The sequence below is a fragment of the Motacilla alba genome, chromosome 3, assembly GCF_015832195.1.
Source record: "Motacilla alba alba isolate MOTALB_02 chromosome 3, Motacilla_alba_V1.0_pri, whole genome shotgun sequence".
NCBI classification, from domain to species: domain Eukaryota; kingdom Metazoa; phylum Chordata; class Aves; order Passeriformes; family Motacillidae; genus Motacilla; species Motacilla alba.
In genome coordinates this window covers 12,971,312-12,994,530 of record NC_052018.1, presented here as the reverse complement: position 1 = coordinate 12,994,530, position 23,219 = coordinate 12,971,312, and the positions used below count along the sequence as shown (strand labels likewise).

The window sequence follows — 23,219 nt, the reverse complement described above, 5'->3', positions numbered from 1 at the left end:
TTTTACTGTTTCTATATTTTTAACTATATTTGACAATGTAGCTTGTAAAGCAATAGTAAATAGTATAACAACATGTTTGTAAGTTTCAAAGAATTGTGGGAGAGGTATAGTAAATTACGCTTCACGTTCCACACCAACAAGCAGCACTATATATTGATATCAAGGTCTGCCTACAAACAGGTTTTCTTAAGAGACGTGGCTGAATCTGTGCATTATTCATATCTGTGCCTTTAAAATATCACTACTTTTGTCATTTATCTGAAAGCAAGCAAACTAATGATTGACAGATATAGCAAATAATAGTGAAAGAAAAGAGGCACATCAAAGGAATATACTCCCAAAGGAATTATTAATACATGAGAAACCATTGCAATGCAAACAGCCTGGTATGAAGGGTATAAAATGCCCTGCTGTATTTTTCTCTGCATGACACCAGTTTCTACAGTGTAAGTCAACAGCTAGTAGGGCTCAGCAAGTTTTTTAAAAAATCTTGAAACAAACCACCGGGACAAAACAAGTATTCAAATTGCAACACAGTACTCAAGAGAGCTACATCGTCAGAGATAGTTGTTTTGGGGATTTTTTTGGCCTTTGAACCAGATGTGTCTCTATCTCATGCTGCCTTCAGAAAGATTGAAGCTGTGTTTCACAATGGAAAACAGTAGGCAATAGTTTATGCTGTGCCTTCCACTTAGCGGCCAGATGCCCCATTGGCTCGTGTTGTAACTAGTGTAGACGCCGCACTTCTGCACTTGCAATCCCATTTTGTCTTTTACAAAACCCCGAAGGTTCTCCCGTTTAATGTCACTAGAAGTTACCCTAGAACAAGATGGTGCGGAATTTGGGGAAGCTTCTATAAAAACTGGAGAGTAAAGTATCATTGTTCGCGTATATCTGACACACAGCGCGGTGCGTTTGACTCTCTGAGGCGCCTGGGGCCGTCCATACCCGGCGGCGCTCACGGGCTGGGGCGGAACGCGCGGCGCGGCGGCTCCTGCGCCCACCCGGCCCCAGAAAGCGGCGGCCGGGCCGCGCGCCTGCGCCCTGCGCTGTTCGCGGCGCTCCCGGGGCGAAGATGGCGGCGTTCTCGGGTACGTGGCGCGGGGGCTGCGGCCTCTCGGCCCTGAGCGGGCCGCTCGCCTTTGCCCGCCGCCTCCCTGGCTCCCTGCGGCGCCGGGGGAAACTCCTCGGCCGCCCTTCCAGCCTGGCTCGCGGTAGTGTGTGGCTGACCATAGATCAGGCTGGAGGTTGCGAGGCCTGCGGGGGGTGTAGGTGCCTCTCCCCGTGTCCTCGGGCTTCTGTAGGTTGTGAGAAGTGGTTATCGGAATGGTTTTGCAGGTTTTAGTGCATGTGTGAATCTAGCAAAGGGGCTGCTTAAAAGTTAGGCTCGTTCCTTATGCTGACTGCTTTCAGTAACAGGAGGTTTATCATAACTGTTCCTGTATAGCAGTGGATAATAACTGGCTTTTTAAGAGAAGCTCTGCTTGGTGATACGGTTTAGCAAACTATATATATATTTTACAAACTATATATGTGTATATAACAGTAAACTGTAATCCAAAAGCTTACTATTAAACGCAGAAGCATCACTCTTTGTGTCCCCTTTCCCATGTAGGTATTTGTAGAACTAGGCAGCTAGCCAAGATCAAAGTTCTGTAAAGTTTTAATGTAGATGGTGTTTTTAATTTGTTCCTTTTAAATGAACTTTCTGCATCTTATCATGGGGAGAACTGCTGAAGCTTCTTCAAACTGATCTAGAGATCAGTTTGGATGCTAGGTAGCGGGATTAATTTGGATGTAGTTGAGGAAAATGTCATGGTGTCATTGTTTGGTTAAATTTTTTGTACTTTATGTTGAATTAAACTGTGTGAGTTGGAAGTATATGGGGAAAAATTATGGGTTTGTTTCCAACTTGGAATTAGTAGAAATCGGTTTTGATTACTATTGATTTTATTGCTTGTGTGAATTGTCTACTTATGTAGGATTAGAGTCCAGCACTTGAAAGTATTAAAGCTTCCTGCAACCACATTACAAATAAAACGCGTTTCTTACAGCCTTGGTATTATAGCAAGTGGAAGAATAATTTTTGGCTGTGCACATCCACCTGCAGCAGCGCAGCTCAGCGTGTGTGCACGTGCGTGCTGTGTCTGAGCCCCAGCTTGTGGCAGTGCAGAGGCCAGTGTGTGAGACCTCTGCTTGGAAAGGTGCATGTTGAAGGAATTGATTTAGAGTAAGCTTATGTACCCAAGGAGATAAACAACAGATAAATTGTAATTTTGATGGTGCGCTACCAGCATTTGGGTTGCTTAGGACCTGCTTTCCTCTTGGCTGTATTAAATACCTGTAGGTTTCTTTTGTTTTCCTTTTTAAATACAGAGGATTTGTTTATCAGCATAGAAGCACGTTGCTCCCTATTTCACTTGTGTCTGAGGTACAACCATCAGACCTTGATATGAGTTTGCCAGAAGGGGTATCCAAGAAAAAAACTTTAAAAAGTGGATGTAATTAATAACTTGATCAAAATCAAAGCCTTGTTGTCTTATTGTCAGGCAAGATTTGGTGAACTAGAGTCCTTGCAGGATGCAGGTTTTTTCTACTGTTTGCACCTCAGCTGTAGAGAAAGTTGGGTGCTTGTAATTAACAAAGTCTGTCGTATTGTCTGCATAGGCAACTTCCTTAAAAGTGCAAAGAGAAGTACCTTGCCCTTGAAATGGTGCTCTGTTCCCAGTGTGTTCGCTTTGCTGCTGTGTCTGTTCCTGCCCCTGCCCTGCGTATGCCTGACTTACTCTGCTCTGAGTGGGGAAACTCTCAAAGCTGCTTGTGAGGAAGGGAGAATGTCTCCATCAGTGGGTGCTGGAGTGAAGGCTGACCATGCTGTTGCCCAAAGGAGTGGTTTTCCATGGTTCTGGCTGTAGCTGGAAGTGTTGACGCTTGGCAGTCTTAGGGCAATGTGAGGTTAATAACACTGCTTGATCCTTTTTTGCTTGTCTTACAGAAATGGGTGTTATGCCTGAGATAGCTCAAGCAGTGGAGGAGATGGACTGGCTGTAAGTAGGAGTGTGGCAAACTCTAATTTACCTTTCAGCAATGTATGACATGCTTCTTAAAGCACCTCTGCTGTGACATTAAAGCAAAGTGGGTGTGTGTTTTACTGTCATTGCATCTCACGCACTGCTCTATAGTGTGAAAGACTGAAGAATACAAACTGTGACTGCAGCAGTAACATTTAAACTTGGACAGGCAGAGCATGACTGCTTCTTTTGTTTCACAAAAGGCTCTGTGCCTCTGGTTTATTTATATGTATCATGGAGTTCCTGAATGAAATACTGTCACATAATTGACGCTAGTGTAGTATGTGTTTTCCAGACTGTGGTCTATGATTGTGTTTTTCAAACTTAGTGCATGTGTGTCACTCTTCTAAAAAAGTTGTTATTCTTGTGTTTGGGTACTTGTTTGGCCAACATGTTTTTACTTCAAAGTTTGTTTTGAATTATTATTCAGAAAGTTGTCAGTATGGACAAACTTAATGTATGTAATTCTTCTCATATGACTATTGATTAGGTGTGATTGTCTGAAAATGCTGTTTGAGTTTAGTTATCTTTACTTTTTTTTTCCAGTTTTGAACAGGAATCATGTAAATGAGGTCAGCATAAGTGACTTTCAAGAAAAACTCATTTGAAGAAAGGAAGACAAGGAATATATAGTTAATAAGCTTTTTTTTTATATAGTTTAACATAATGATGTGAGATGTAGTGCTCTTACCAAGGTGCAGCTGAATCCACTGCAAGCCAGGAGGAATAGTTACCTGCTTTATCTTGCAGATGACTGTGGTTTCTCTCAATTTCTATATAAGTAAAAATTTCTTTCTCTACTGATGTAGAACATTGCCTTGTGTTAATGTGTTCTTTCCTGTAGTCTCCCTACAGATATCCAAGCAGAATCCATCCCGTTGATCTTAGGAGGTGGTGATGTGCTCATGGTATGTAGGCAGGATAGCCCTATTCGTAGAAATCCCGTGTCTTTCAATTGTTGTTTGTGTGGTGAATTTTGTGCTTTCCAGACAGGCCCATAGTTAGACTAGCTCTCCTGTCCTACTTCAATAGAAAGGATATTCTTCAGGTAAAAGTTACTAGTGTGTTTCCAGCTGTTCTTGCAGATGAAATCTGGGAGTATTAGGCTTTATTTTTTGACTTCTTGACAGGCACTGCCACATGAATGAGGGCTGTCTGATCTCATCTGCTCTCCTTCTGACTGTAAATACTTGACACAGCTCTTGGAACATGGCTGATACTGCCCAAGCCAATGCTGCAGTATCAATAACCTTGAAAGTATCAGATTAGCATGCCTTGTTCATCATGTATTTTATGGATCTCTGTGGTCTTCATTCCATAAACCGAAATAATACTTCCTAAAAAATAAACCTAGTATCAAAACAGAATTCTAGAACAGTCCTTACAGTCCTGGTAAAACTCTTGTATTTTTCTTCCTATAGGCTGCTGAAACCGGGAGTGGAAAAACTGGTGTAAGTAATCAAATTTATATTAGCAGAAAGTAAAAGTCTTTAAATGCTTAGAAGTGAGAAAGTAAAAGTCTTTAAGTAGTTTCATATATGCAGAGAATGTTTATATGTGTTTAAGCATTAAGTAATAGTATATGTAGGAATGTATTTCAGTGTTTCTGGCTGAGGGTATTGCACCCAAAAACAAGGCTGGAAATAAGTGTATAAATTGTGGAATGAAAGTGACTTTTCATTTTAGGCTTTCAGCATTCCAGTTATCCAGATTGTTTATGAGACACTGAAAGACCAAATGGAAGGCAAGAAAGGAAAAGCCACCATTAAAACTGGAGGGGCAGGTAAGTTTTTATATGTCACACTCCTTAAATTCAAAACTCTGCTAACTTGTGTTGATTTTGTCACTTTTAAAAGTAAAGTTAGCCTGCCATTAGATAAGTATTTTTTCCATGATTTGGGATAATGTAAATCGAATATCATCATTCAGTGTTTTATTAAACAGAGAATATGCATTTACTGGTGGAATCCTGGGAAGAACTGGTGTGCATATGACTGCAGACTCTTAGTAATGTTCTTGTTTTCAGCTTGAGGCTGGCTGATCCACACCTGGCTTTCCAGTATTCTTCTGAAAGCTGTACTAGGTTAATGCTTTGCAAGATGTGAAGTGGTGGTGGAGTCCACCTTAAAAAAAGGAGTTAAAAAATATCTTTCCGTTGCAGGATTAGGTGAGACCAGCTATGACACTATGAAGTTGGTTTGGGCCTCTTAAGTGAGCTTGAGCAGAAAGCTCTTCCAGGCTCAAACTTATTTTTGTGTGGCTGGGGTAACAGTGTAGGATCTTTCCGTTCTGGTGTGCTGAGTAGATCTGTTGTGTTCCTTTTGGCAACTGCCTAGGTTTGGAATTAAATAATTGATATCTTGTTTGTTCTAGTAAACATAGAATTGAGCAGGAAATGCACAGGGCTGAAACTTAGCTATATGAAATGGATTGTAACCATGATAATATCCTCGCAGTATTTGATAGTCTGTTATGCATCCATTTAATTAAGCTTGGAACTGTAAAGCCAATAACCACATCCAGTCTGTGGTACTGATAAGATTGGGTTTTATGGAAGTGAATGGTATTTGCACAAACAACACTCTGAAGATGTTATAGAAGTTGTCATCATTATAACTGCCTGCTACATTGGTGACAGTAAAGTCAACTTTAAAAAAGTTTAAATGAAATCCTTCTTGAGAGAACGTAAATACACTCAGTAAGCCTAATTGAAATGACATCTGTTTTTTTTTTAAATCATGTATAGATTTTATTACAGCATGTTATTGGGCATATGAAAAATGAAGTCAGAAATTCTATGTGCATGTATCTTACCTCCTTAGTAATGACATTTTAACTTACAGTCTGTAAAAACCTTAATGTAAACTTGGAACAGAAATGGCAAATAGTGCATTTCGGATTTGTTGTTCTTAATACAGTTTTGGATTTTTTTCTATCTGAATTTGATTGTGATTGTGTGAAACACCTTATTTTATAAAAGTCTTCATTGTTTGCAGTTGCATTTTTAAGTAACTTAATCTGTTCTTAATGGAATAATCTAAACTTCCATAGAATACCTTTGCATTAAGCAAATGCAGAATCCTTTGGATTGTAGGCCTTCATTTGAGCTTATATGAATTTCATTGGAACAAAGCTATTTCCCCAGAAAATTAAGCCAAACACTGTAGAAACAATTTGATCTTCTAATTTGAGTTTCTCAGGCTTGCTTTGTTGATTAAATGCTTTTTCTTTTACTGTCTTTCAAACTTAGTGCTCAATAAATGGCAAATGAACCCCTATGACAGAGGATCAGCTTTTGGTGAGTTGTCCTGCTGTTTACTTGAGAATTTTTGCTTGGTAAAAAAGAATAAGCTGGAGGAAAGAATGCATGAAGTTTTCTTTTAAAAGCAGTTAGGCAATTTCTTTTAACTAAAACTGTCTTGTAATTTTCAGCAATTGGATCAGATGGTTTGTGTTGCCAAAGCAGAGAGATAAAAGAATGGCATGGATGCAGAGCAACTAGAGGAGTGACTAAAGGTACATATAAAGTGATGTGTTTTTAATACTCTTCTAGAAGAGTTTTAGCTGAAATGCCTGCTTGTCAGCCGTTGTTAATGTAGATGGTTGCAATAAAAACTTTCTATCCATCTGACAAAATTTAGTAGCTTAAGACTTGGAAATGACAAATACCTCTGTTTGGTTCTCCTTGTGTTGTAAATTACCTTTTCCCTGATAGTGATGCCTGAAAGTAGAACAAAACCTTCCCAAACAACCTTAAAATGATAATAGTAAAGCAAACATTTACTTGAAAACCTTCGGGTGCACAATATGGTGAAAACCATGCCGTAAATTAGATTCCTACCATTTTATAAGCTCAGGCACTTAGATTATCCAGCCAATATTGTTCAGATAGAGGAGCAGTCGGTTAGGTAATCCTCCCCCCTGGGTTCTGCCCCATTGGAGTCCTCCCCCTGGTTCTCAGACTCTACCTTTATTATGTCTACAATATGTGGTACAAAATAAAATGTCCTTGTCAAACAAACAAGCAAGACTAAACAAAAGTTTAAGAATGTATCAACGAGTTTGTTCACTGTGATAAGGAGAGCTGGAAAAGTACTAGAAGTTATACCTAGGCATTTAATGGTCCACTAAGCTACAAATACATGAAGTATACATAGAAAGCTAAAAATCTTCAGGCATTAATAGGAGACTGAGTTGCAGGAGGCAGAATCATAACTAATATTCATCAGAATGCATTTTTTTTAGAAAATGGCTATGCACACAGTACTTTGAGTTGTTTCCTTACAGAGTTCATCCTGATGAGCAAAAATTTCATGGTTCTGTGGTTGTAGCAATGTTGAGAGGCCAACCCTAAAACCTGACTCAGAAGCAGAGTCATCCTGATACTCCAGTGGTATTGGGTGTGTGTTCAGAAAGACCCTAAACAGTCTCCTTTAATGGTGTGTGCAGATAATTCTGTCATCTGTATGTACATAACAGCCAGCTGGATATTCTTCAAGTGACATAAGTAGTTGTTGATGCTAGGGCGTGCTGGTGGTTTGGTACTGATTCTGCAGAACCTTGTGTCCTGAGTTTTATCAGTTCCTGTGCATTGAGTAGGACCACTTCTCTCTTTGCTTGTCACTCCTTTGGAGCCTTTCTCACACTACCCCTCAGTGTGTACTTTGTCTCTTTTGCCTGCTCTTTCTTCATTCCATACATAGGTATACACACAACCTTTTCACACAAACACAGTGTAGGGGATTCTATGACACTTGCAGCAGGACTGGGATTGTTAGATTTGTATGGTCTTGGAAGTAGCAAGACTGAACCACATTAATGAACTTGAGTATTGTATTAGATCCTTTCTTTTTCTTTTAAAGGGAAATACTACTATGAAGTTTCCTGTCATGACCAAGGCTTGTGCAGAGTTGGTTGGTCAACTATGCAGGCTTCACTGGATCTGGGTGAGTTTCCTTCTGAAGAACCTATAGATAGTTTTAATATTGACATGGAATGGGTAGAGTGCTGTTGTAGTGTTGCAGAGAATGGACTTCTTGGGCAGGATCCCAATATTGGGGAGTTGAAAATGTTTTGTATAAGTATTTTACTTCCTGTAAGGGGAAGTCTTTGGTGTCAGTGTTTTCCTGTCTTCTGTGGCTTTCTGCCTTTTATGTCTCTTTTTTTTTTTTTTTTTTTTGACTGGAGACTGGTAAAATCAATAAATGTACTGCTGCAAAAGTACTAGTTTGGTGTACATCCAGGTCAGAAATCTGTAGTTAGCACTGTGTGTTATTTGCTTATGTAGTAGTGTTGGAAATTTCAGTTGCTAATACCAGAAGGAAAAAGCGTAACCTGTCAACCAAAACATAAAAGCCTATTGTCTTGTTTTCAGGCACTGATAAATTTGGCTTTGGATTTGGTGGCACTGGTAAGAAATCTCACAACAAGCAGTTTGACAGCTATGGTGAGGTAAGCTTGAATTGCATTTGGTAGAAATACTATTAAAACTTTTACATGTTAGTTTTGTGCTATTACAGTCAACTGTCTTTTGAAATAGTGCTCACTGCTAAGGGAGGCTCACCGGGCAAAAGGGCAATGGAACATTGAAGCATTTTTGCATAAAAGCTTATTAAAAATTCAACAAAAGCAGTTATAAGCGTGAGACATGATAGTGGTTATACTGCAATTATATGGACTCTTATTTAGAAGTTAAAATTTTGCTGTGTGTTACAGGTTAAAAGTTAACTGATCTCTTGAGATTTATCTTGACTTACTTCATCTTTAGCTTGAATAAATCAACCCATATGTATACACTGAGAACGTGCAAGTGAGGGCATCGTATTCTGTTTACTAGAAGTTAAAATAGAAGTAATTTCACAACTCTGTAATCTGTCAAAATGCATTATTAATTGCTATTAAGACATAGTTGGAGTGCACTATTTCTGGCTATTTAGTTGGGTTTGCCATTACCTTAATGTACACTTCTGAAGTGTCTGCTGGGAATATCTTTAATGGTTTTTGTGTAGTGTGGCAGTGGAATTGAGATATTTAAACATAAATAAATGAGTACTGAAGCAAAAACTCAAGTCTTTTTGTGCTAATAATAACAACTCAATGTCATAAAACCTGAAACTTTTATGACTACTGTAGATTGCTTAATAGTGACTCTTGAGCTGTTGATTAGAAGCACTTAATAATATATAATATATAATATATGTAATATATAATGTATGTTATTGAATACCTTTAAAACTAGCAGATCTCAAGATTCTTTAGTAAAGCACTTAAGTATGCATAAATGCATATAGCATCATCTTCAAGAATTAGTCTTTTATTATAGTCAAAATACAGTTTTCTGATGTCATGTTTGGTGTTCTAAGCTTAGATTTACATTGGCTAATAAATAGGTGACTAATGTGCTTTTCCATAATGCAGACTACTTCTAGGTAAATGACTTAAATATATCATTGTTGTGTTTGGTCTTTGAAGTAAATTTTAAGCTGTAATAAATGTTTAAATATCTAAGATCAATTGGGCAGTTTACTGAAGACTTGTAATCAAATAAAAAGATATCTTCTATTTACAATGGTCTGACTGAAATAAATTGAACTTGCTTGACTTCTCTCAAGAACCAGCATTTGTTAGGGAGAGGTGAGAAAACTAAAAGCTGGCAGAATATAAGCACTAAGATGTCTTAATGCACTGAAGAAGTCTTAGTTTCACAAACTTTTTTTTTTTGTTTTTTTTTGTTTGGTTTTTTTTTGCAGGAATTCACTATGCATGATACAATTGGCTGTTATCTAGACACAGAAAAAGGACAAATAAAATTTTCCAAAAATGGTAGGTTTTATTGTCTTTCTTTGGAATTTTATTTGGATGCTTTCACTGGCGGGGAGGGGGGGAGAGGAATGCACACACTTGCAGAGTCTGACTGAACCAACCCTACTTTCAGGGAAGGACCTTGGCCTTGCATTTGAAATCCCACCACATATAAGGAACCAAGCTCTTTTTGCAGCTTGTGTACTGAAGGTAACAGGAATATTGCAGATATCCAAGATTATTATAGTTTTTCTGGGTTTGTTAATGAGCTACTTAAGTATAAAATTTGCATAGCCACTTACAATTATTGCAGTTGTGCATGTAAAGTCAGTTTTCTTTGGTTTACCAGTATTCACTACTAAAGTAATAACGTAGCTTTGAGTACCATTTAAGCTAAATGTTTTAATTAAAATTTTAATCTTGAATTTATAGGAAGAATAGCATGGATAAGTAATTCCTAGTAACAGAGCTATGTTGTGTGTATTAAACTGTGGTATACTGCCATTCGACTGATACAAGCACATACCTTGAAAGTCAGCCTGTTTCATTTGTTCTGAACTCTACTGTAAGGTAGTAGTATGTCTTTCTGAGTTAGTCTTCTTGAGTCTATCACTCAAGCAGTAGAGATTTTAGCAAAACATTTCAGTTGTTAGAGAAATGTGCAGCTTCAGAAAAAATGATTTCATTTTTTTGTTGGCTTTTTTCTGTGTGTTTGGTTGGGGTTTTTTAAGTTCCAGTAACTTGGGAAGAGGAGTATATAAGATGGGAGAAGAAAAGACCTTCCCTATCTCCTTGTTGATCTGTTTTTTTCATTACTGAGTTGTTTCTCATTTTATGTGGTCTCTTGAATCTGTGTGTATGACACAACTTCGTTGAAACCTAGAATGCTGAATTGAAATTCAATTTTGGTGAAGAAGATTTCAAGTTTCCACCAAAAGATGGCTATGTTGGCCTTTGCAAGGCTCCTGAGGGTAGTGTTGTAAAATCACAACACTCAGGTAGGTTTGATTTTTACAAACTTCTCTTGTTTCTATATTCGGGTTGTATTACAGAGCATCTTTGGATCCCTTTAATTGCAATCAGAAAGATCTTAAATACAGCAGTAATGAAGAAATATTGATGCTTTTTTGAAAGTATACCAGTTTTTCTTACTGTTAAACCACCAATAGTCTTTAATATTTTGAATTTAGAAGTACATCAGATAAAAGAAGTCCAGTTAAATTTTTCAACAGTGTTATCATAAAAATGTGTGGGTCTTTATGCCCCACAATGGAATGAGTTATCCTGTGTGGCCCATACATCCACTTGTAAGTTCTGATCATTATTCTGAAGTTACTCATAATTGAGAGAGCAATCACTTCACCTTTCAATGGCGCATTTAGAATTGTTAGGTTTTAATTACTAATAGAAAATCCAGATCTGTTTCCAGTAAAAAATTCCAGAATAGGAATGTAGTTTGTCTTAATGGTGATTTTTTTTCCACTTAGGAAGTGCGCAGGTGGGTCAAGCACAGAACCTTCCAAATGCTCCAAAAGCATTGATTGTAGAACCATCAAGAGAGCTGGCAGAGCAAACATTGAACAATGTGAAGCAGTTCAAAAAATATGTTGATAATCCCAAATTAAGGTAATAGTGAATTTGTTAGCTGCATTTGTGGTATTTTCCGTGGTTTTAACTTCATGGGGAGATGGGGGCGTAGGTTCCACTTTGTAGCTAAATGAACCATAATATGCAGTGCTACTGATGATAATAATATCAGTAATAACCTGCTACCAACCAAACTTCTGACTATGCAACTGCAATTAGACCACTTAGGGGGTTTTGGGAATGTTTTATCAGTGGACTGCCTTTCTCATGGTGGGTAGGGGTTTTTTTTTAATTATCGGCAATAACTGCTGTGATACTTCACATACTTCTCTTGACTAAAAATATTATCAGCTTACTGCCCTTCTTTCCTAAACATTTTCTTATGCCCCCATCTCCGTCTACCCCCTCATTTTGTTTGTTTTTCATCTCCATCAAATAGTTGTATACAGGGTGTGCTTACAGGACAAATTATCATGGAGGTGCAATTCCAAAAGATGAATCATCTATAAGTTGGTTTGGTTTTAAGTTGTCTCTGCTTTGACTGTGCCTCTAAAACTTAAACATTTTCCAATTCTAAGCTGCAATCTGTTTATAAAAGTTGATTTACTAGAATTGCTGGGACCAAGCAATAGGAATGGGGAAGCTACAATGAAATACTCATTTAGTTTACTGTTATTTGCATTTCTAACTTTCAAGGACACAGGAAACTTTATTGAACTAAGTTACATTATTTGTGAGATTTTTAAGAAACATTTTTTGTAAGATTAAATTTGTTAAGGTGCAAATTTGCTTAATACAATAGTGATAAAGTAAACACATTCAAATAGAGTTTGGTAACAAAGTTTTCACTTGAACTGAACACTATGTGTGAAAGAATGAGTTTGAAAATTAGTTTTTTTCTATTATTTTGTTCTTGAAATTACTATTCAGAACTGTTAATTGTCAACTATCAATAAAAACATTTGTCTGAAGACTGGTTCTAAGTATACCTTCTGAATATAATAAATGGGTAAATGTTGAATATATTGATGTGATTTCAGGGAACTGCTTATTATTGGTGGAGTTGCTGCAAGAGATCAACTCTCTGTACTGGAACAAGGTGTAAGTTGTATTTTTTTCATATGATTTATTAGTTTGGGTTACAAGTAATTTATGATGTTGCTAGAGGATATTAATGGTGGTAACTCATGTAATAAGAATAATAAACGTGTTAAAAAGAAAATGTACAGTTACTAGGAAGCTCATGTTGTACCAGTCTAGCAGTTGTTCCTTTACTTCCACGTCAATACAAGTACCTCTGCTACTTAGTCAAGTTCTGTTGAAGCCTGAGTGCTCCTGAAGATCTTAAAATAAATGTGTAATTGTTTGCCATTTGTCCTTAACCAACAAGACAGTTTTCCTATTAACTTGTGTCCTTTTTTTGTGAATAAAAATAGTCTGTAGTTATCAAGATGAACCTACACTACAAACCAGTCCTACATAGAAGGAAGTGGTCTGGTTTCAGCAGCATGTAATGTACAATTGACTCAATCTCACTGTAGGGAGAACAGAGTCACAAGGCCATGTTTTTTATTTAAGACTCACTTTTGGAAGTGAAAGCACATCACTATTGATAAATTTTCTAGTGGTTTTAGCTGCCAAAATAAAAATTTTCTGTTAAGCCTACTTGAACTGGAAGATTATTTGACTTCCATGTGAATGCTAAATTCCTGATTGTCAACCTTTCTGTCTGGCAAAATTTGAAGTTATTTCTATAGTTGATAGACTTTGTATCCTTCCACCATGAGACAAATTTGACGAACAAAACACGTTGAAAAACAAATCTGTTTGTTGGCTTTTGATAACAAGATTATGCAGCTTGGGGTTCAGGCAAGGAAAACGGGGCACAGCACTTCCCAAATAAGGGAAGGCTCTCTCCCTAAGGTAGATTTTGCTAATGAAGTGACTGTAGAACCAAAATGCAGGTTGCCTAGAGAGGAGGTTGTAGAATCCCTTTCCAGAAGGGTACTGAAAATTGTATTAGGCAACTACTTAGAGAAACTTAGCAGTTGTCCTTGATTTGCTTGTGAAGGTGAGGAGTGGAGACCGGATAATCTCAAGAGATCCCTCAGACTCAAATTACTCTAGGATTTTATGAAGTTATAATTAATAGAAGATAAAGCATTATACTGATAATTGTTTCATAATATTAAGCTTAGATAAAATTTTTCATGTCTCTAGTTAGTTACAGGACCAACTCACTCTCTTTATGTACTTCATAGGTGGATATTGTTGTTGGAACTCCTGGAAGGCTGGATGACCTGGTCTCAACAGGGAAGATAAATTTATCTCAAGTTAGATTCCTGGTTTTGGATGAAGCTGTATGTAGAGAACTAAGTGCTACTGAAATTCTGTTCTTAAATGCAATATGATATTTGCAAAAAAGTGAAACATGATTGTTCTATAGTATTTGATAATTCATTGGAACAGTTAGATACCTGTAGACTGTTCCACCTTAATCCTCTCATTGTTTCATTGTTTGCAACCATAGTAACCTACTTTGTTTTTTTCCCACCTTCCTAGCCTCTCTGTTGAATCTGTTTGGAATTTTTCTGATAGGAAAATGTATTTCAAATTATATTTACAAGGTACTGAAATCTGTCCCTGCCACTGCAGGGAGCTCAAAGGACAAAGACAAAATATAAGTGTTAGTTAACCTGGCAGGTCTTTAGGCCAGTGAATGTTGTACTCAATATACTGTAAAATAAGGGCGTCTCTATGGCCTGTTGTAGTACATCTGAATATTCACAAAGATCAAATGCCTTGAGGTATTAGCTAGGAGTAGCAGCTGAGCTTCTCAGCCGCTATAATGTAAGTGCTGGGGGTTTTTGGTAGTGTAAGTTACTGGGGTTTTTTCTCCTTAGTAATAATATCCCTGCCATGCATTGACCTGTCCAGCTAATTAAAAGCAAGAACTTCTGAGACTAGGAGTGTATTGCTTATTTAACTCATGTATAAAGACTGAGAAATGAGAGAGATTTACAGCTTCATCTCTTTTATTTCATCCCCACGCAGGATGGCCTTCTCCTCCAAGGTTATTCAGATTTCATAAACAGGATCCATAGTCAAATTCCTCAGATAACCTCAGATGGAAAGAGACTTCAGGTATAAAATGTTTGTGGTTTGGTTTTTTTTCTGTTGTGGGGATTTTTTGGGGGTTTTTTTGCTTAAATATTTTTGGGAGTGTGTGGTGTGCTCTACTTTCAGTTGTTGACTATTATTTGGCATAGAGCATGCTTCTTTGGATTTCCCCAAAGCTCTTGTCCAAAACTAGCATGTGTTCAGAGAGTTCAGTAATTGCCCGTGAAGAATATTTTTACCGTTCTAAATGTTGAAGCCTAGTGTTCAGGAGTTTTCAATTTAATTTTAATTATTTATATATAAATCTAGCAAACGTGACTGAACACATACTTTATGATTTCTAATGTGTTAATAATCTTGATTCATCAACTTTCAATAGTTTTGCATTCTTCGTACTAATTTTTTGAGTCTCTGTAACAGAATAATTAAGCAACTTTTATTTTGTGTCCTGACTCTTGCCAGCTGAGTGGTTCCTGTGATGAGCAAATCCAGAGACTTTCTGTTTTGCTACATTATGCTATTCAACTACATAACATTCATACAGTTCTACTCCCACCTTTTTGGAATGGGAGGATCTTATCTTCAGTGGTATCCATGTGACTCTCTTCTTTTCAGGTGATTGTGTGCTCTGCAACACTGCATTCTTTTGATGTGAAAAAACTATCCGAAAAAATCATGCATTTTCCCACCTGGGTCGATTTGAAAGGAGAAGATTCTGTCCCTGAAACTGTACACCATGTAGTTGTGCCTGTAAATCCAAAAGCTGATAAACTCTGGGAAAGGCTTGGCAAAAATCATATCAGAGTAAGTGAAAATTGAGGTTATTTGTCCATGTTTACTTATTTAACCTTCAGAACAGGGGCCTAATATTGAAGGATCTTTGCTGGCTATTGAAACAGCTTAATCTGAAATGGTTTGTTCCATGGTGGTCAGCATCATATCAGTGGTGTCATAACATGGTTTCTGAACAGCTCAGTGTTAAACATGACTGAGGAGGAGCTTGATAGAGTAAGTCTGATTTGCACTAGAGAACAATGGCATTGTGCTCTTTCACTCATTTCACAGCTAATGATCCATGGCCTAACTGTACTTAGTATCTCTTTTCTGACTTGGCAGGAGGGAAAAAACCTGCCAAGATGGATCATTGTGTAAGGTAGTTCTGTCTCCAACCCATGTGAGATGAGCAGTTTTTACAGGAATGGATTTCATATCAGACTGCATTTGAGAGTACAGATTCTACATTCACCTGACACCTTTTCACATGAGAAGGTGTTGGTTGTTCAGATCTTTAGTATTCAAGTTCTGAATAACCTGAAACCATGTTTTGTTCTTGGCAGCTCTGATGCAGTTACAGATCTATAGGTTTTCTTTACTTTTCTTTGTCTTTGGAACCCCTGTTTGTCATGAGTTAGTACCTTTTCATTAAGTCTTAGTATGAGTTAATTTCTTTTGGATTTTAAGTTTATATCCAATTCAGCCAAGCATAGGGGAAAAGATAAGGAATTGTTGTTTGTGTGATTTAACCATATTTTACAAAATCTTTTTATTCTGGTTTGTTTGGATGTTTTCAATTCTTCACTTTGTTCAAAGGTATTTCCTATCAGTGGCTACATAAATAGTTTTATTGCCCTTTTTTATGAATAAATTTTGTATGCTTAAACACAAGACTTTCCTTTAGCTAAGGATAGGTAAACATGGCTGGTGGGAGAACAGAATGCGAAGATGACTTCTAAACTTTTATTTCTTCCTAGTAACAAGTTAATGGAGTTAAGTATTTCTCTGTGAAGAGTAGACTACTGACTTGAGGGGCTTTTTTGTTTGTGTTTTTCCTAGACTGATGAAGTACATGCAAAAGACAATACACGACCTGGTGCTAACACTCCAGGTAATGAGCAACACTAAGAAATCATGACGTTTTTGTAAATGTTTTGAATTAAAGGTAAATTGTAGTAGATACTGGCCTTGAGTAATGTTCCTGCAAAGTTTTATTTCTACATTCTCACAGTCTTGAAGAGAAATGTGTTTCTGTAACTGGGAAGTGGGAAAGAGATATGAATATATATTTTTCACATTTGTAGACAAGTGGTCGTTGGTGTGTATAAGAAACCTGAAACTTCTGAGTGTTTTTGTTCTTCCTGTATTGTATCACCTTGGAGAAAAGGAGCATGGAAGGGAGTGGTAGAAACTGAAGGTTTAGCCTACTTGCTTTAATAATAAAAGTTTAACTGTCTACTTGAAGGCTAGAGAACTTCAGAGATATGCAGTTCAAAGGTTCTTCATGTTTTTAAACAATTTGAGTGAAATTACTTCTTTATTTTTATTTAGAAATGTGGTCTGAAGCTATTAAAATTCTAAAAGGAGAATACACTGTTCGGGCAATCAAAGAGCATAAGATGGATCAAGCCATTATCTTCTGCAGGACTAAAATAGACTGTGATAATATGGAGCAATACTTCATCCAACAGGGTGGAGGTAATGTTTTCATGTCAACCTTACTCAGCTTGCTTTTCTCACTTCTGTGTTTTTCAACACCAAATCTGCATGATAGAGCACCAGTACTGGGACACAGCACAAATAAAAAAACTGAAGCACAATTTTATGTACTGACTGGGCATAAAATTCAGAGTTCTGTAGCAGGCAGCTGCAGGGATGGCCTTTGTCAAAGAAGGCAATGAACTGTACTGTATCTGTTCCAGATAGTTCAAAAATGAATGGAAACCCATCATGTACCAAAATTTGAATCAGTGAGAAGATATACGGTGCCTCTGCTGAAACATGCTAGTAAAATTGATAGTCAGTAAGGGCAAGAGACTTGGGAAGAGATGTTCACACCTAAAAAGACATAGGAGAAATGTGAAAGAAAACACAGGAACAGTGAAAGGGATGTGTGAGGAGAAAGGTGAAGATGAACATTTTTAGAAATGGGGAAATTTAGAGCAAAAGGAGTAAGGAAAAATGCCTGCACAGATGTGGTCTTGGGAGGAGGGAGAAACTCTGTTTTACTGCTTGTCTTGCATATTTTTTTCCACCCCAATGCCTGTGAAATTTTTTCCAGTTCTATATGGTTCTGTGTCATAGCTTATATGTGATGTCATTAATGCATATAAATTCTTTCAGGCCCTGATAGGAAGGGACATCAGTTCTCATGTGTCTGTCTGCATGGTGATAGAAAACCTCAAGAAAGAAAGCAAAACCTGGAAAGATTTAAGGTGATGCAGCACATTCTTGAAGGCTTTTTCCTCACCTCCCAATATCTGAATTTGTATGTTAATTTGTGTTCCTATTTCTCTCTTAAAATTAAATTGCATTCAAATGCCTGATGTCCCACTTCCTGAAATTGTAAGGCACATTTTCTGTCTGTGGGAGTCTGTACTGGTAATCAGTACGACATTTGTGAGTTTGAATTCTGATATAAAAACCTAACTTTAAATTCTATAGTAATTGCACTGGTTTTTAAGGTCTTTAAGGTCTTTTTTAAGGTCTTACTTGGTCACTTAAAAAAAAAGTTTGAATATTAAAGTTTAGTTTTGATTAAGCTGTTTGTTGGTTTTTGCTTGCCTTATGGTGCTGGGGAAAGAAACAAGGATGTAAATTCATCAAACTATTCATGCTTTATTTGCAGTGTTCTTAAATGTACAGAGACACTTCAAGGTGAAGTGCAAAGGACTGATTTCATTGCTTGGGATTTTTGTTGCTATATTTGGCACAACACTTCATTACAACTCTGTTTTTGCAGAGAGGAGATGTCCGTTTCCTGATCTGCACAGATGTTGCTGCTAGAGGAATTGATATTCATGGTGTTCCATATGGTAAGACATAGTTTTTTAAACTTAACCCGTTGAATTGCACTGGAGCTTCAATATATTGGTGGTCCTGTCCAGTAGTTAAAATAAATATATGATCTATAGCATAATTTTAAGAGATACAGATGTTAAAGGCTTAAACTAGGCAATATTTAATTTGGTTGTTCATAAGTTCTCAAATACTCGATGATGTTCTGCATTTTTGGAAATTGATAATTTGGTTTTCCATTCTTGCCAAAAAGTAATCAGGGAGAAAGCAGTTTGAGAATGAGAACCTTTATTGCAGGTATTACATGTTACACCTGTAACTGTTGTAATAGACTATAAAGTCTAAAGGCTAAGGAGAGTAATTGCAGCAATCAAAATATTTTAGGTGTCTGATCTCTGACCTTAGCTCATACATTAAAAAAAATCTTGTGTTCTCTGTGAACTGTGTTACACAGTTATCAATGTGACGCTCCCTGATGAAAAACAGAACTATGTTCATCGAATCGGGAGAGTCGGCAGAGCTGAGAGGTATGTGTGTGTTCAGAGAGTCACCAGTTGTTCTTGATATTTGTTGTTGTGGTTTCACAAGTTGGCAATAGTTACTGAAATATATTTCTCCCTCCCTTGTCTCCTAATCTTTCAGGATGGGTTTGGCAATCTCCCTCGTGGCAAAAGAAAAAGAAAAGGTAATTGTACCCCAAAGCAAGCATTAGCAGACATTTACTGAGGTTCTGTCCCCATCTGATATCTGACGTTATCCTGCATTGAAAAACTGCTTTTTTGTCCCTGCTTAATTGAAGAACTTAAACAGGTTCCTGAATTCTTTTTCCTGCTATAATTAGTCAAAACAAAGTTTAGAAGTCGTTTTGCATTATTTCTAGGTTTGGTATCATGTATGCAGTAGTCGTGGAAAAGGGTGTTACAACACTAGGCTGAAGGAAGAAGGAGGTTGTACCATATGGTACAATGAGATGCAGGTAAGAATTTTGCTTAAATGTTCCCCAATTCCTCTAAAAGACTCAGGAATAAAGTTGTTGTTTCAGCTGTTTAGTTGAAGTACAAATCCAGTCTTAAGAATGTTTGTAACCTTTGATTCCCATTTAAACAAGAAATTAGAAGACTTTTCAAGTTATACGTTCTATATTTTGCTCAATTATAAAAGCTTATTTTAATATTCCCAGCCAATGTTGTTGGAGTCTTACTTGCAGCTTCCTTATAGTCTTCCTAATCAAAGTCTGTTAAGATTCAGAGGATGCTAATGATACACTTGTGTTTGGATGGTTTGTTGTAAAACTGTCACTTAAAACGGTTGTTTCTCTAACCTGGAAATAGTTTGTCACTTAAGTAGATTTTCATTGGGATTTGTATACCAGCTATGAATGCATGTTGAAAAGCAATACTTCCCTCTTTCTCTAATAAAGAAGGGCAAATACACCTCATCTGTGGTAAACTTAGCTTGGACTATGAGCTCTGTTATAAAGTAGCCTCATTCATACAAGTAGGGTAGTGTATGAAATGAAGACTTCTAGGTCGGATAAAACTGGAAATAAACTTGTGTAGTCTGAGATAATAAAAATGTATTAGTCTTCTGTATCTGTATCTGTGACCAAACTGTTTTGTTCATGTTTTGTGTACCATTCCTGTTCAAACTACTCAAATGTGACTGTTCAGAGCACTAGTTTGACTAGGTCTTAGACCATAAGAGTACTTAAAGACTTCTTGGGTTTTTTTCTCTTAGTTGCTGGGGGAAATTGAAGAGCACCTTAACTGCACTATTGCCCAAGTTGAACCAGACATAAAAGTACCAGTGGATGATTTTGATGGGAAAGTTACATATGGGCAGAAAAGAGCTCTGGGTGGTAAGAATGAGCTACTCTCAAGTTCCCTTGCGATGCAGTGCTCAGTTTCCTGGTTGTCTCCTGTGTCTCTACAGAATAATAGACTATAAATAAAAAAATAATAGATTATAAATAAATGGATTATAAAAAGCTGCTAGCTCTTTGCTGTCTTCTTCATTTGTTACATGCAGCCTATGGGTTGCAAGTGACAAGTGTAAGTGCATACCTGTTCTGGTTTTTTGTGCTTTTTTTTTTTAATAAAGTAATTGACTTTCTGAATTACTGTGGTTGGGCATTGTTAGTTCTGCTGAAAAATGGCTTTGAACACATAATTTAGATTGTGTCTCTTTTGGCAGGTGGACTGTATAAAGGCCATGTGGATATTCTGGCACCTACAGTACAAGAGTTGGCTGCCCTTGAAAAGGAGGCTCAGACGTCTTTCTTGCATCTTGGCTATCTTCCTAACCAGCTGTTCAGAACATTCTGATTGTGCCACACTGGAGAGAAGGCTTGAGTTAATAAATGCTCTGCCCTGCAAATACAGAAATCCCACACTGTCTCTGAGTAGAGGTAGTTAGAAAGCGATTAAAACTAAATATACTTCTTGCATGAGGAACAGAGTGTTCAGCACTGTTAGCTTTGAGTAAGCTGTTCTCCTAATAAAACAAGTCAAAGATCAAATGGTTTTGTTTGGGTTTTTTTTGCCTTAAATGATTAATTTGCAGAATCATTCTTTGCATGGTTTGTTAATTTATTGAAAGTACAAGGGTAGTTAGGCAAATATGGGAGGAGAGTTTTATATTTCTATTTATTTATATTTAAAATTATTATTTGTGTACTGTAAATTTTTAATGCTGGTCTGACTAAAGCTAGATTAATATTCATTCAGACAGCTGTTTATATTTTACTAAATGAGAAAAAAACCCAGATCTCAAGTAGTATTTGAAGCTCTTTGTTATCCTAAAACCCTACATCTAGGCTGATAGCTGCATTTTGATTTTGTAGTTTTAGATTTTTCACAGTTAATGGGTCTTAAATTTTTGAAATGGATTGTACAATATTGTAGCAATATTGTTACAAAGATTTCTACAATACTTTTGAATTCATAGGGGAATACCATGCGAATATCAAAGCATTTCATAAAACTGGAGGAAAAGCTTTTTCATGCAGCAGTATAGGCTGAAATATTTAATGCCTCTTGTGCTGCTTTCAGACAGGTTGAATTTGTTCAGTTGATGTTAACTGCAGTCTGGCTTGAAATTTCTTTTTAGCTTTTTTTTCCTCCAGTGACTCTTCTAATGATAATTAGCAATTTCAATGACTTTGCCTGCAAATTGTCATCCAAATATCTCAGGTCATTGGGAATGCCAGACACCCACAAATCCAAGTTAACTTCTGTCTTCTTTGTGAAGTCATCTTTTCTCAGAATGTCCCATCCCCTTGAAAAAGCTGTGACAGTCAATTTAAACTCAGGTTGAGCAAAGAATGATTTGTAGTGTTACCTGGAGAGGGCAGCCTGAGAGACCCAGGAATTATAATAAAAAATATAGATTTCTCATTAATTTAAACAAAGTATTGCATTTACAGAAATTAGTGATGCTACTTGATCCCAAGGAGAGGGGAGGTTACATGGGATGCTTATCATTAGAACTTGGGAAGAAAAGTTCTATTGTGTTGCGTTGGTCTTGTCAGACAAAAGTAATGAAATCTGTCAATCCTAAGTCAATCAAAATTAATTTATTGTAATGCCTAAAATAATTTAGATGCAATAGGAATTAAATCATTCATGTTTGCCAGTTGAAGCTGAGATTAAAATCGGTTTCATCTAGTTTAGACATACATCTTGGGAAATATTTTTAAATCACAGGGAAATGGTGGATAGATGGAATCAAAGTCTTAGGAGCGTTGATCTTGTTGAAATGGGACATTGTAAATTTGCTACATATTCCACAAGTGCTGATATCTTTCAAGATTTGCTGTTGGGTATCCAAGTTACAAATCATGACTAATTAGGGCTGAAAAAAAAATGGTGCTAAAAATGAAAATTACTTTAGGCATACAATTTAGGCATGCCAATTCTTACTTAAAAATTTTTTTGGTGCTTGAGCTGAAATTACTACAATGGCCTGATGTATACTTGCTTTCAGAAGAGTTTTGCTGATATGCCTTCAAGTGCAGTAGCATGAAAGGTATGGGGCAGTTTCTGGTTGAGAGACTTCAAAGGTTGTGAGATGTCAAAAACCTAACTGTGTCTTGTGCTAAAGGGCAGAAAATCTCCACTGCCATAATCAGTAATCTCTAGGAAAAGTATTTAGATCAAATGGCACATAAGTTAGCAATCGTTTTGGGGGATCTGGCCTGGGGTTTTTATATTACTTCCAGTTACTGCTGTCTTAAACCACTAAGATGGACACTAGAAAACTTGACTTTTTTTCCAGGAAGCAAGTATGGCTATTAAAAAAAAAAGTCAAATGAAATTACACTGAATTAAGTTCAGACAATTTTGATATGATGTTCCCTGCCTCTTGTTATTTTTATTTGGGAATGAACGTGCCTTTACACCTGGTTACAGGAAGTGATATGCCCCATCTAGATAGACTGGCATGATTCCAGTTAAAAGCTTTAAATGCCTCTCTTGAACCAAGCACTGACTTGCTTTCACACCAGTCAAAGCTATGACGGTGTTTTTGTACTGAATGTTAAAAGTCAACAGATACCCAAGGAAAAAAAAATTCAGCATCAGATGATGTTGTACATCTCACCGGAATGCTCCAAATGATTGGGGGAAAAAATCTCACGTAGAAATCAACTTAACTAATTTTTGTCTGCATCTCTAAACGTAGCTGCCCCGGTGGGCTGTTGGGCACGCGTGTGATCCGTGCCTGGGCCGGGGTGTCGCTCCCGGGCTGCTCCGGCCGCTCGCCCTCCGCTCCGTCCTGCCCGCCTCGTGGTGGTGCTCACGTCTCGCGTATGCCCCTTCCTACACCAGCCTGCTGCTTCCAACTGGGTCA

At 37.2% G+C, this 23,219-nt stretch overlaps 1 protein-coding gene across 1 annotated transcript; it reads left to right on the top strand.

Moving 5' to 3' along the window:
• Positions 1-1,057: 1,057 nt before the first annotated feature.
• On the top strand, positions 1,058-20,889 carry DDX1 (DEAD-box helicase 1). Its single transcript, XM_038133113.1, has 26 exons — positions 1,058-1,091; positions 2,996-3,047; positions 3,916-3,979; positions 4,493-4,522; positions 4,758-4,854; positions 6,322-6,369; positions 6,504-6,587; positions 7,934-8,017; positions 8,446-8,522; positions 9,821-9,893; positions 10,006-10,082; positions 10,756-10,870; positions 11,360-11,498; positions 12,500-12,560; positions 13,721-13,819; positions 14,514-14,603; positions 15,195-15,383; positions 16,413-16,464; positions 16,905-17,051; positions 17,697-17,788; positions 18,316-18,388; positions 18,826-18,898; positions 19,014-19,056; positions 19,252-19,347; positions 20,109-20,229; positions 20,565-20,889. The coding sequence occupies exons 1-26, from the start codon at positions 1,076-1,078 to the stop codon at positions 20,693-20,695; spliced, it is 2,223 nt and encodes a 740-aa protein (XP_037989041.1). The 5' UTR covers positions 1,058-1,075; the 3' UTR covers positions 20,696-20,889.
• Positions 20,890-23,219: the final 2,330 nt, after the last annotated feature.